Consider the following 13,374-nt stretch of genomic DNA (forward strand, 5'->3'; position numbering starts at 1 on the left):
TTTGTGTGTTGCTCTGGGTGTTTTTTTTATTATTATATATATAAAAAAAGAGTTAGAAAAAGTGACAGATCTATTAATAATATATACAATTAATAATTGTGCACTTCATATCTTCTAATATCTTGATTGTTTGGCAAGCAGGTCAGGGTTTTTCTGCAATCTGGCAACCACATTATCATTTAATATATTCTGTGGCGTATTCTTGACCAAAGGCACGCCATCTGCCAGTCCTTTGTTTAAATGCCTGAAAATGATAAGATTTATAGGGCATAACAAACCCTTGTTTAAAGTTCTCAAGTAATAAACCCCAACAGTGCGATATGATGAACAAGTTAAAGATGCGTTGAGATTGTAAAGGTCCTGACGTGACAGTAACGTCATTCAGTCCACTGTACTCCACCTCATAATAAATACCTGCACCATGTAGTACACCACAAATTACTGACTCTCTTATGTTCCACTAATTGTTCTAATATTTATCACAGGAAAATGCTAGAAGTGGTATTAGCTGATAGTTAGTGTAATATAGTAATAATAGTTTCGTTATACTACATGCAACTTGTACTGACATTATTAGTTTGAAATATGGTGTAACCCTCATTACTTTCTATCACATAATAAATATAAGAAAATAACTATATAAATTATATTTTACAAAAGAGCATAAAGTATCAGCATCTATTTAGGTCAAAATGGTTCATATTATAAACCAGGTAAAGAACCTCTCAAGTGTAGATTAAAAGATCAAAGTTATCATGAACATTAAAATTGATATTAAAATTAATACTCAGGTTTTTCAACTATGGATCAGTGTAAATTTAGTTATTAATATTTTGAATTGGCTTTTTATATTCTTAGTTCTGTTAATTGTAGCTTAATTTTTAGTAATTTAATTTTTCTATTAAATTTAATATATATTTAATATATATAAAATAATTTATTTTTATTCATTTTGGGGGGGGGGGGGGCGTAAAGGTAAAAATATCAAAGTGAAGAGGCATAATGAAGAAAAAAAAGTCTCACTAATAGAATAAAATTATTAACAAGAAAATGTTAAGTAGTTTGGCATAATTGTTAAGAACCATTTCTTAGAAAAAACAACTAAATAAATATAAATAAATATATATATATATTAAATTATATATATTTTCAATATATATATATTATATTTGCTGATAATATAATATATAATATTATAAAATGAAATGAACTAGTACTATGTAATCAATATATATATTGTATATAATATATTTATATATATATATATTTTTTGTATTTGCTTCTATAAAACAACTATAAAAAATTATGAAAATGAATAGGTTTAATATTGAAATTTCAAGATTTTTTTGTGAGATTTTAAACCATGATGAATTTAGTTTCCTGATCTTGCATGATATTCTCACAATATCTGTTTGCAATATTATTTTTCAAGTAATGAATTACAGTAGAAAACATCCCTCCTCGCTCAGCCACCCTTACTTCAAGAAAGCAACTATTACAGAACTGAATTTATTTTTCATTGGTTCAAAAGGTGTCTTAATCACATGCACGCTCGAAAATGAAACTGATTGGAAGCAGTGAATCGACGTCATCTGAGGTTTTGTGCGAGTCTGTTGAGCTCCTGTGAGAGGCCAGTGACTGTGTCCAGGATCTTTTTCCTATCAGAGTCCACAAGACGGCTTCCACAGCGCTGGAAAAACTTATCCGGGTGCCAGAGGGCCTGCTGCCGACGGAGCACCTTCCGGAAAGTGGATAAATCGGACCGGTCAGCACCGTGCAACATAACGCCCACCATGTCCTCCAGCGACCCGCGAGGAGCGGGCCACGGGATGTCCTCATATCCCAGCAGTCCCTCGGGTGCCTTGCTGGAGGAGCCGTTGAACGTGGCGGCACAGCGCTCCTCATAGCGCCTCTTCCTCCCCTGCCGCGTCTCCTCCTCCTTGCGAGCGGCCCGCTGCAGGTACTCCTCGTGCTCGCGCTCCAGACGGGCTTGCAGATCCTTACGGCTCTTCTCATCTTCCTCCGTCTCCTTACGCCCCTTTGACCTCTTGCTCTTGTGTCCTACGGAAGCCGCTTCTCTCTGTTCTCTGGCCCGTTGCTTAGTAAAATACTCTCGCCTGATCCGATCCGCCCAGCCCCCGAAGTCTTCATCCTCTTTGTCATCCCATAAGAAATCACCTGGAGGGAACAGGGAGATATTCATACAATATTGCATCAGCCAAATCCGTTCACTGACGGTCTGATTCATATCGCTCACTTTATGTACATGAGACTACTTACTGTAAGACAGAGTTGCCAGGTTTGCGTAACAAAACTAGCCTAATGGTCAATCAAAAGGAGCCCAATTACCATATTCCAAAATCTCAAATTTTACAGTCACTGTTATGCAAATGTGAAACAACTATATCATAGTAATCATAAACACAGTTCAAAGGCTCCATACCAGAGGCCCTCCTTCACAAAACTTTACATCTAGCATATGAGAATCATTTGATGTTGCTCATTTTTTATTAAATTAAAGTAATTAACAAATATTTATGAATTAAAATTATTGTTAATTTAGACAATAAAGGTAAAAATATCAAAGTGAAGAGGCATAATGAAGAAAAAAAAGTCTCACTAATAGAATACATTTATTAACAAGAAAATGTTAAGTAGTTTGCCATAATTATTAAGAATCATTTCTTAGAAAAAACAACTGCTTATTAATATTTTAAAATATGTCCACAAAATGAAAGTCATGTGGTGCACACAAACTGTCTAAAAATAGGAAATGATGTCATAGAGAAAACACCTGTAGACCTTCATGACTGTGTGTCAAGATCGATAAGTTCAGATCAGATCATTTCAGCAGGCTGCGAAGTGTCAAACTGTGCGACTCCGCAGAAATATTTATGAATTAATAATAATAATAATAAATTATATTATTTGTTAAATAGCACTTTTCTAAATACTTTTATTATATTCAAAGTCTAATGTATTGTATCTAACGATTACGATGTGTACACTAACAATTATACATGTATTGAAGGTATAAGGAGAATGTTTTATTATTTTATAGATTGATGGTAATACCAAATTACATTTTTAGTCATTAAATTGAACATTTTCTTCAAAAAAACAAAAAACAAAACCATTTTCAACCAACATGAATTGACTCAAATAAATTTGTATAATACTTTTCATTTTCTTTAAGTGACATGGTATGTATCATTTGATAAATAACTGTGATATGTAGGATAACCAGCCACTTCAAAAAATATAATGTATTAGTGCAGGATGTACAAGACCAAACAGCTTACCGTCATACTGTCCATATGTCTCAAAAAACTCTTCCTGGCATTCGCCTAACAGCTTCTCTCTCCATTGTTGCTCTGGATCAACATTTGAGGATTCCTTTTTGACATTCTCCTGTTTCAATTAAATGAATATGGAACATATTATGCACTTGCATGAAGATGCATAACTCAACATGACAGCACAATCTATTCTAAATATTACTAAACCATTCGTTCATTAGTTTAGACTAGAGAGACTAGATATTTTCACAGCACCTGCTCGGGCTTCATCCACTGGAGCAGGTCCTGAGGAGTCACTCCTGCTTTATTGGGAGTATCCATGGCTTCTGGGCAGTTTTTTCGTAATGGCACCACCAGGTCATCATAAGCTGCGATTGATAATGTGAACAGCATTAACCACAGATAAGAAAAAGAGTTTCTTGATATCACAGAGCACAGTCTCATACCTCTTTTGCCATGTTTGAGGGCTCTTTTTGCGGCCAGATGTAGCGGTGTTTCTCCATTCCGGTCGGTTTGCAGGGGATCTGCTCCATGTTTCAGCAGCAGTCTGAGAATGGCATCATCCCCGTGAGAACAGACAATGTGTAAAGGACCTCTGTGCTTCTTCCCCTGGGTGAAGTTCAGCTCCAGATCTTTGTGTTTACGAAGGAATGACTTTAACTTCATCAAACTACCCTCTTCCACATAGCGCAAAACTCTTCTCTGCTTTCTTTTCAACATCGAGACTACATGCATATATTAAAATCTGGATAAAATTATCACTATGAACTATCGATATATGGTTTATATGTAATACCACATTTGATAATGAGAAGTCCTGTCCTATTACGGACATCAACAAACGTTACACGACACCGACACCACTGCAGTGCGTCTGCGAAATCATTCCGGAGGAACCCAACAGTTCCAATAGTTCCGTGTTCGACACGAAGGTTTGCATGGTGACCAGCAACTGTCGCTGTTTCACAACAAATCTCAGTATACAGATGAAACTCGAAAATCTAGAATATTTTGCTGATCGCATCATAGGATAGCATCCATGCCACGCCGCACTGAGGCAGTAATTCATGCAAAAGGGGCCCAAACCAAGTATTGAGTACATATGCATGATTATACTTTTCAGATTTCAGATACATTTCTGTATTTAAAATCTTTTTTTTATTATTGATTTCATGTAATATTCTAATTTTGAATATGGGGTTTTCAAAAACTGTAAGCCATAATCATAATTATAACAAATAATGGCTTGAAATATCTCACTTTGCATGAGTTTATATATTAGTTTCACCTTTTAAGTTGAATTAATGAAATAAATGAACTTTTGCACAATATTCAAATTTTTTGAGTTTCACCTGTATATTTCACTGCTAAATGGTCGGGATCGGGGATTATGCTCAAATTAATTTTCCAATAGGTTCATTACTTGTTTGGATATCAGACCAAACTTGAACTGGTTTTGACATGATCTTGACAGATCAGCTAAACTGGAGCAAACATTCATCGCCTGTCAGCTGGATCTAACACAGCATTGGGTATTAAACATATGTGGTATTAACCGTATTAACCAGGAGTGTGAAAAGTTCTTAAAGTACTTAAGTGAAAGTACTGATACTCAGTGAAAATTGTACTCAAGTATCTGGCCAAAAACATACTTGAGTAAAATAAATAAATAAATAAATAAAGGGTACAACTTTAAATTGTACTTAAAGGGGTCCTATGCTTTTCTCCTTTTTCAACTTTAAAAAAATAAAAAAATCGAAAAATCTTTTTTTGTGTTCATCTGAAAAAGGAAAGTCATATAGCCTACATCTGGGACGGCATGAGCGTGAGTAAAAGATGAGAAAATGTTACTTTTTGGGTGGAGTATTCCTTTAAAAAGCAAGATGTGATGCAGAGGCCAGAAACATGCAGACAGAATAAATTAACTTGTGTTGAATAAATGATGACTGACATATAATATTGTCCTTTTTTTTTATTGACCACTTTTTGTGTTGTTCATTCAACACCCCCCTCTGTAACAATAATTAATATTTTAATTGTTTATTTGCCGCATTTACAGTTTTCTCAGCAAATATTGATATGTTATTATTTGCGATTAGGCTAATTAGATGAATTAATTAGCAAATCATGTAATTATTTTGATTTAAAAAATAATTCATTAACAGTCCTTATTGTTACTCAATAAATAATAATATTACTTATCCACTCCCTGCTACATTTAATATATAAAAAAAAGCAATCATGCTCAACAAAAATATTAATTGAATTTAAATTCTCAATGATTTACTTTGCACTCAATCTTGAGCATTCAGCCAATATACTACATGGACAGCTAACAGCTATATCAAACTTGGCTACCTCAATAGGCTTCCTCAGATTTGATGGCGAACCTCTGAAGCCAGATATTTCCCTGATAAAAGTTATAACTAAAGCTAAAACATTGTTGCTTGATGCGCAAAAATAATGATAATTGGTTCTCGCACGTCAAGCGCACACGTTTGAGCTTCTGTTTACCATATTTAAAGTGCATAACATGGAAGAAAAAAATTCTAAAATGTATTAGTACTTTTCAAGTAAAAAGTACCTTTTTTTTTCTTCAAGTAAAAGTTCAAGTAGTCAGTTTAAATTGTTCTTGAGTGAAGTTCAAATCCCCCAAAATCTTAAGTAAGCTACAGTAATCAAGATAAATTATCCAAGTATTTTACACCTCTGATATTAACACCCCGTACCTCCCCACACGGCTTTACATTTTTGATACATTTTAAAAAATGCATAAACATATTAATTCTCAGGCCTAAGAAATAAAACAACTTGAATGATATTTTATTTTGAAATGATGTGAATTTCCAGGGTAGAGCTGCACATATCCCGCTCATCACTTTGTGAACCATTAAACCAAATAATTACTGATAAAATGAATGCTATATTGATTATTGAATATAATGCTTTATTGACAGTACAACTTAGATTAGCGTTTAGATTTCTATTTTGAAAACATTAACCAGTTGAGTTCTTCTGTTGCTGACAGACTATAAAGTACATCTACGGATGGAGCCGTCAACACAGACGACCCACAGAAATCCCAGGTCAAAGCTCACATGCTTGTGGCCATTGGGACAGACAACCATTGAAATCCAGTCTTTGCCAGCGGGGTTGGATCGAGTGACGCCAGTTCTGCAACAGACGAAAATGGTTTCTTGAGCAGCGTTTCATTTACGTCAGAAGATCATTCTTGAAGTTCATCACTTTTGTTAATGCCACATTGAATATGATGAAGGTTCAACTCACCTTTGGAATAAGGACCCTTGATAGTTGACACCAAAGACACTGCCATCAGTTGCTACTTCAATCATGGACAGAAGTCCAGCAATATTCACAAAGCCGGACCCGGAACAGGCATTACTGGACACATCCTGCACCAGACCCAAAGAGACACACCAGTCATCCATAATAAAGTCACATGAAATAACTGCGTTCGCTGCTTCCACCAGTTTCTTTATTTCTTTAGTTATGTCAGAAAAAAAATCTTTAGCATGAAGTCTACTTTATTCACACTGCTTTTAAGAACCTGGTTTAGTGGAACTTGAACTCATGCCCTTGTATTTAACATTGTGACATTACCTTCAAGATGAAGATTTGGTCAAGGCCATTCACTCCCCAACAGCTGTACGGGCCACAGCTAAAATACTTCAGCTTCCCATTAATATGAACCCAAGGAATAGTTTTGGGTGGCCAATTGTTGTTTGCATCCATATTTAAGCAGAATATATCATCATTCATATTGACACCTGCAATGATCTGATCACCTCCAGCGTCCACCTGTTTGAGAAGGCCTAACAGTACAATCAACAGGTTGGATGAAAGATTAGTCAGTTTAACTGGAAGAATAACAATAAGGTTATTGGGACTGTGGTTTTAAAACAATGACTCCAAATTTAAATAACAAACATTAATAACAGATTAAACATAGTATCTTTTGAATTCTGTAATTTTACGCTCTACAAAGTCAGTCTCTTACCTCCAATCTGCACAAAGCTGCCACCCAGCAACTTGAAGATCCTGTCTGTCGCATTCACCCCGAGCAGACCAGCAGGACCAACACTGAAATGCTTTAGAGAAATGCCAATCTTTGTGAAGACATTATTATTTAGGACAAATGCTTCATTTTGATCGTTCACTCCAACCACTGAACCAGATCCAGCGTCTATCTGTTTCATTGTGCCACTCATCACTTCACAGTTTAAAGCTGCGAACACATGGTGCAAAATAAGAGATTGCAAATATAGATACTTTTAGTATGAATTTCAAAAAACATAAATTGGGCAAAAAAGGATATGCCTATATATAGCCTATACATTTAAGTTCCCAAATCACATTAGTAGCTTACCCAGAGTGTGAAGGAACTGGCAGCTGAAGAGTAGCAGGACGCTCTGATAAACCTTCATTGCTCCACAACACAATTTGTTGCTTGGACCTGTTCATAAACAGCCGTCATTTAGAAGTAAATTCAACAGACCATAATCAAGGATAAAACATGATCAATATCAAAACCAATAAACATATACCCTATTTGATCAGTAGTCCTTTCGGCCGCTCATTTCCGCCATGAGGGGAGTCAGAATTGCGAGTTCATATCCCACAATTTTGACCTTTTTTCCCTCTCTGAACTGAGATATAAACTCGCAATTACCTTGTTTAGTTTTTAATTACCTGCATGGCGGAAAAAAGCTTCCATACCTTTCAACGGATTAAACACGGACATAACATTACATGATATACGATATACTGACAGCAGTACGTGTGGACTGTCACTGCTACACCAGATTCTCCGTACCTTCTGATCTGTTAGATTAATTTTTAGGTAGACTATCTGAAGCCTCAATGCAATCAGTCATCAACTGAAAAGCTCAACAACGCCTGTGATGTATGGCAGCAGCAGCACAAGATATCTCTGGAGAATGATCAAGCAGACACAGAGCCAGTGTAATACCATAACATTCTCAACTTTATTAAGGAAGATGGGTCGGTTTTATACACACACATGTCCTGGGTGTCCAATCACAGTGCGTAAATTCTCACCATATTTGGCATATTAAGAAATGGGCTATAGTAACAAGATATGTGTGTGAGAAAATGTATGTGCGCGTCTTGAGTTAACCAGTTTGTCCAGGTCTAGTTCTTGTTTTGTCTAGATGTGTCGATGTGCACGTAACATTATTGAAAAAAGAAGTTACATACAGACAGTGTCTTACACAAGAACAGTCAAAAGTGAAGTCTAAGCAATAAGAAAATATTAACACACCCTCACACAGTGTTCTGATCACCGCACCTCATTACCTCATCATCAGGACTGCATTTATTGTCCGAAAAGAAACTCAAGGTCCAATTAACCGTCCGCAAAGACCCGTCCCTTCATGTTCTCACAAAGTGAAAAATACATTGTGGAGCAAAGAGGATGCTGACAACGTGCCATCAGACAGGACAGACCAGGTTACTAAAATCTCAACTTTCAAATTTTGTTATTTAAATTTTTTTTTTTTTTTTTGTAACAACAAATACGGTTGTGTGGCTCTTTAATGTGTCGTGACAGATCGCTGTTGAGCCTCAGTTAAAGCTGCTCATGAACCAATCATCTTTTCCTTCTAGTTAATTTATAGCATCAAATAAACATAAATAAACATCAGAAGGAATGTTGTTTCAACTGCGGAAAGATGTCAGTACACACTGTTTTTCAAGTTCAAGTCCACCGACGTTAATCTACTAACTCTCCTGACTGCTTTGTTGGACAAAATGGCGGATTCGGCGGATGGTCAAATCGCCTGTCAATCATACTCCCGGCAAAGGGTGAATTGCGAGTGCAACAAAAGGTTAATTTATAGTGTAGAAAAATAAAGCAAAGCAAATGGTCAGAAGTTGTCATGCAGCTGAAGCAGTCCCTAAAAGCACAGAGACTGCAATGGGCTTAAGTAATCCACACCAGGCAGGTAAATCCACTCAATGGTTGGATGCAGACACAAGGAACAGAGAACAAAAGATACACTGGTGAGAACAACGACAGGACATGAGCAAACAATGATCTGACAACAAACATAGCAAAATGTGAGGCAGATATAGGTGATTAACTCGTCAGCATAGAGGTTGCCAGGTAACGCTAACAAGCAATCACACCAGTGACAGCGACAGCAACAGACAGAGACGCAGAGATGAACACAGAACTATGAGCCGTGACAGTACCCCTCACCTAAGAGCACTTCCTGGCGCTTTCAGGGGAGCTTACCTGGAGATTGTAGTCATCGATAAGAGACTGATCCAATTTGTCTCCTGCAGGAACGCAACTCCTCTACTCCAGGCCGTAACCTTCCCAGTCCACCAAGTACTGAAATCTACCTAGAGTCCAGAATACATTTTACCAAATATGCAAATATTCCCCATCTATGAGTCGCGGCGGTGGGGGAACCGGGGCAGGCGGATTAATGGTGGAATGAAACTGGTTTTAATTTGGAAACATGGAAGACGGGATGAATTTTCCTGTACGCTGGAGGAAGTTTGAGGCTGAATGCAACTGGACTAATAATCTTGGTGACAGGAAACGGGCCAATGAATTTAGACGATGCGAGGAGGAATATTCTTGGATGAAAGCCACACTTTTTGACCAACAACATAGACTGGAGGCTTTGACCAGAGGCGATCAGCCTGGGCCTTGGTGCGTGAACCCACCTGGAGGAGATTCTGTCTGGCTCTGCTCCAAGTGTGGTGGCACCTCTGGACCGCGACTTCGGATTCCAGAATCTGGAAAATAAGTGGCTGGCAACCTAAGATACACTCAAACAGAGACAGGCCTGTAGACGACACTGGTAATAAGTTATGCGCGTACTCAACCCATGAAAGTTGCTGACTCCAAGATGATGGGTTCTGAGACACCAAACACCGCAACAAACGTTCAAGATCTTGGTTGGCTGTCTCCATTTGACCATTACTCTGAGGATGAAACCCAGAAGAAAGACACTCGCCCCCAACAAATGACGAAATTCCTTCCAAAATTTGGAGACAAACTGAGGCCCCCTGTCAGAGACCACGTCCATCGGGAAGCCATGAATGTGAAAAACGTGATCAGTGACAGCAACCGCTGTTTTCTCTGGCTGATGGTATTTTGGGCAGAGGGATTAAATGAGTTGCCTTCGAGGACCGGTCCATCACAGTCAAAACCACTGTGTTACCCTGTGAGGGCTTGAGACCCGGAACAAAATCTAGTGAACCAGTGTCTCCAATGAACTGACAGCGGTTGAAGGAGTCCAGCTGTCAATTGGAAGTCTTAGCAGTGGCACAGACTGAGCAGGCCAAAATAAAAAGTAATATGTCACGGGCCATTGATTGCCACCAGAACCATTGCTTGATGAGAAACGTGGTAGGACTAACCCCCGGATGATAAGCCACCAATGACCAATGAGGAACAATGACCCCAACGGATGATGTTGAACCGTAAACTCAGGCACAAACAAACGACCTAGTGGGCATCCGTACGGCTGTACAGACCTTCGACTTGATCTCCCAAGTCACCATTGAAATTAAACCATGATTTTCTGTGGCAAGATGGACTTAGGAGACGACAGGCATTCAGATTGGTCAAAAACACAGGATAAAACATCAAACCTGATGCTTTTGGAACCCAGAACGTAGGAAATGGAAAAATCTAAACGACCGAAAGATAAAGCCCACCGAGCCTGCCTAGAGTTCAACCTTTTGGCAGACCTGCTATACTCAAGGTTCTTATGATCGGTCCAGATGATAAAAGGTACCCCCAAAACCTGTCAACATGCCATTCCTCCAAGGCGAGCTTGACAGCCAGCAACTCTTTATTATCAATGTCATAATTGCGTTCGGAGCGTGATAAAGGATGAGAAAAAATACGTGCAGGGATGCATCTTGCTGTCTGCGAAAGAGCGCTGGGAAAGAACTGTGCCAACCCCAACCTATGAAACACTGACCTCCACCACAAACTGATGAGAAGAATCAGGGGCAGTAAGAATTGGAGCTGAAACCAAGCAGCTTTTCAGTTTGGAGAATGCAGCATCAACCATGCTGGACCACCTGAATGTCATTTTGGTGGAGGTCAAGGAAGTCAAAAGGGCCACTAGCTGGCTGTAATTACGAATAAAACGTCTGTAAAAACTGGCAAAGCCCAGAAACCTCTGCAGGGCCTTATGGAATCTGGAGTTGGCCAATTTTCAATCACAGTCTGAACCTTTTCGGGATCCATGCACACTTCTTAGACGACACAATATATCTCAAAAAGGGAACTGACTGTGCATGAAAAACACATTTCTCCGCCTTGACATAAAGCCCATTCTCTAGCAACCTCTTGAAGCACTCGTCTGACGTGCTGAACATGTTCCTGGAGTTCATGTTCATGTTCATGTTCCAAAATCAATATGTCATCCAGGTAGATATATATGAGCTGGTCGACCATGTCTCTCAGCACTTCATTGACCAGTGCCTGGAAGACCACGGGAGTGTTGGACAGCCCAAACGACATAAGATATTCAAAATGCCCCCTGGGGGTATTAAAAGTGGTCTTCCACTCATCCCCCTCCCTTATACGAACCAAAGGATAGGCGTTGCGGAGATCCAACTTTGTGAAAAAGAAAGCACCCTGCAGTCGTTCGAAAGCTGAAGACATCAGCGGCAAAGCATAAGTATTCTTTACCGTGATGCTGTTCAGCCCTCAGCAGTCAATACAGGGACGCAGGAAACCATCTTTTCCACAAAAAAGAAACCCGCGCCTGCAAGGGAAGAAGGGCGGATGAGTTTGGCTGCAAGAGAATCAGAAATATTTTTCTACAAGGCCTCCCTTTACAGCGCGGAAAGCGAGTATAATCTACCTTCAGGCGGAGAATCCCATTGTCTGAGATGGTTCTCTGTGTCCCACACCCATTCCCATTCTACAATTGGGGACCATTTTCTCAGGATGTAATCAACCCAAATGGTGACTTCCTTCATCTCTATGGTAACCGAGAAATTTTGGGGATGAGCTCATTCTAAAATATATTTTCGAGTGGAATCTGGGTCGAGGCAGATGACAATTTATTACAAAACACAGTCCCTGGGTCCTGCATCTCTCTTTCTCCTCCTGGGAAAGACGAGTTCTGCCCACCTGCATGGGCTCAGGATCGAACATGTGACTGGCTGTGTTGCTGGAAGCGGCAGACAATTGATCCTCAGTATTAGCAATCGGACTCTGCAAGACTTGTTTATCTCGATGTTGCAATCTAGCATCAACTCGGATCGCCAGATCGATCAATCCGTCTAGGGTGGTGGGTATTTCCAGTGTGTAGAGTGTGTAGATCTCGTTGTGGATGCGGTCGGCCAACCCATGCAAAAACAGGTCCCACTGCGCTTCCATGTTCCAGTTGCATTCCACAGCCAAAGTGCAAAATTTGATGGAGTAATCTGTGACTCCCTTGACGTAACTCAGCCAATACCCGTGCCGCCTCTCTGCCAACGACCACGTGATCGAACACCTTCTCAAGTTGCTCAGTGAAAGACTGATACGATGAACAACGCTTGTCTTTTTGTTCCCAAACAGAGAGCAGCTCGACTGGATAACAGTATAACCACCAAGGCTACTTTGGGGGAAAACGAAGGCGATATACAAAGAACATCTTGTCAGAAAAGAGCAGCACAACTGGGGCTCACTGGAGTATGCAGCTGGAGGTGGCAGGTGGGGCTCAGCATTGAGACTGATATGGCCTTCAGGTTTGAACAGCAGGTGGGCTGGAGCGCAGTAAACTTAGGAGTTTTGTGGTTTGGTCCAAAACCTGTACTACTAGGGCTTGGACTGCACAACCAGTAGCCATAATCTACTCATCCTGTCGTTCCATGTGTGCATTGCTGCTTGTCAAAATGTCTTGTAATTCCAATGCACTCACTGGTCAGATCATTCTGTCAGAAAAGAAACTCAAGGTCCAATTGCGAGTGCAACAAATTTATTTATAGTGACTAAAAATAAAGCAAGGCAAATGATCAGAAGTTGTCATGCACCAATGCAAACCAATCAGATTTAATATGGTATTAGCAG

At 39.2% G+C, this 13,374-nt stretch overlaps 2 protein-coding genes across 2 annotated transcripts; both read right to left on the minus strand.

Moving 5' to 3' along the window:
• Nucleotides 1-1,495: 1,495 nt before the first annotated feature.
• nfkbil1 (nuclear factor of kappa light polypeptide gene enhancer in B-cells inhibitor-like 1) lies at nt 1,496-4,194 on the minus strand. Its single transcript, XM_084401106.1, has 4 exons — nt 3,746-4,194; nt 3,555-3,667; nt 3,303-3,411; nt 1,496-2,178 (listed from the first exon to the last, which is right to left on the minus strand). Exons 1-4 carry the CDS (start codon nt 4,032-4,034, stop codon nt 1,589-1,591), a joined length of 1,101 nt encoding a protein of 366 aa, XP_084257232.1. The 5' UTR covers nt 4,035-4,194; the 3' UTR covers nt 1,496-1,588.
• A 1,911-nt stretch (nt 4,195-6,105) lies between these two features.
• Nucleotides 6,106-8,301, minus strand: LOC311285484 (fish-egg lectin-like). The gene is made up of 6 exons (XM_084401132.1): nt 8,134-8,301; nt 7,687-7,773; nt 7,318-7,545; nt 6,921-7,132; nt 6,588-6,712; nt 6,106-6,473 (listed from the first exon to the last, which is right to left on the minus strand). The coding sequence occupies exons 2-6, from the start codon at nt 7,742-7,744 to the stop codon at nt 6,329-6,331; spliced, it is 768 nt and encodes a 255-aa protein (XP_084257258.1). The 5' UTR covers nt 7,745-7,773; nt 8,134-8,301; the 3' UTR covers nt 6,106-6,328.
• Nucleotides 8,302-13,374: the final 5,073 nt, after the last annotated feature.

The sequence above is a fragment of the Rutilus rutilus genome (assembly GCF_951802725.1).
Source record: "Rutilus rutilus genome assembly, chromosome: 25".
Lineage (NCBI taxonomy): Eukaryota > Metazoa > Chordata > Actinopteri > Cypriniformes > Leuciscidae > Rutilus > Rutilus rutilus.

Bases quoted from the DNA above. Each gene is read 5' to 3' on its own strand.
- nfkbil1 (XM_084401106.1), bottom strand. From the start codon at position 4,034: ATGCATGTAGTCTCGATGTTGAAAAGAAAGCAGAGAAGAGTTTTGCGC. The intron at 3,668-3,745 runs GTATGAGACTGT...TATCAATCGCAG, and splicing joins CCTCAAACATGGCAAAAGAG to CTTATGATGACCTGGTGGTG. The intron at 2,179-3,302 runs GTAAGCTGTTTG...TGTTCCCTCCAG, and splicing joins GACATATGGACAGTATGACG to GTGATTTCTTATGGGATGAC.
- LOC311285484 (XM_084401132.1), bottom strand. From the start codon at position 7,744: ATGAAGGTTTATCAGAGCGTCCTGCTACTCTTCAGCTGCCAGTTCCTT. The intron at 7,133-7,317 runs GTAAGAGACTGA...TTGTACTGTTAG, and splicing joins CAGCTTTGTGCAGATTGGAG to GCCTTCTCAAACAGGTGGAC. The intron at 6,474-6,587 runs GTGAGTTGAACC...CGTCTGTTGCAG, and splicing joins CAAGGGTCCTTATTCCAAAG to AACTGGCGTCACTCGATCCA.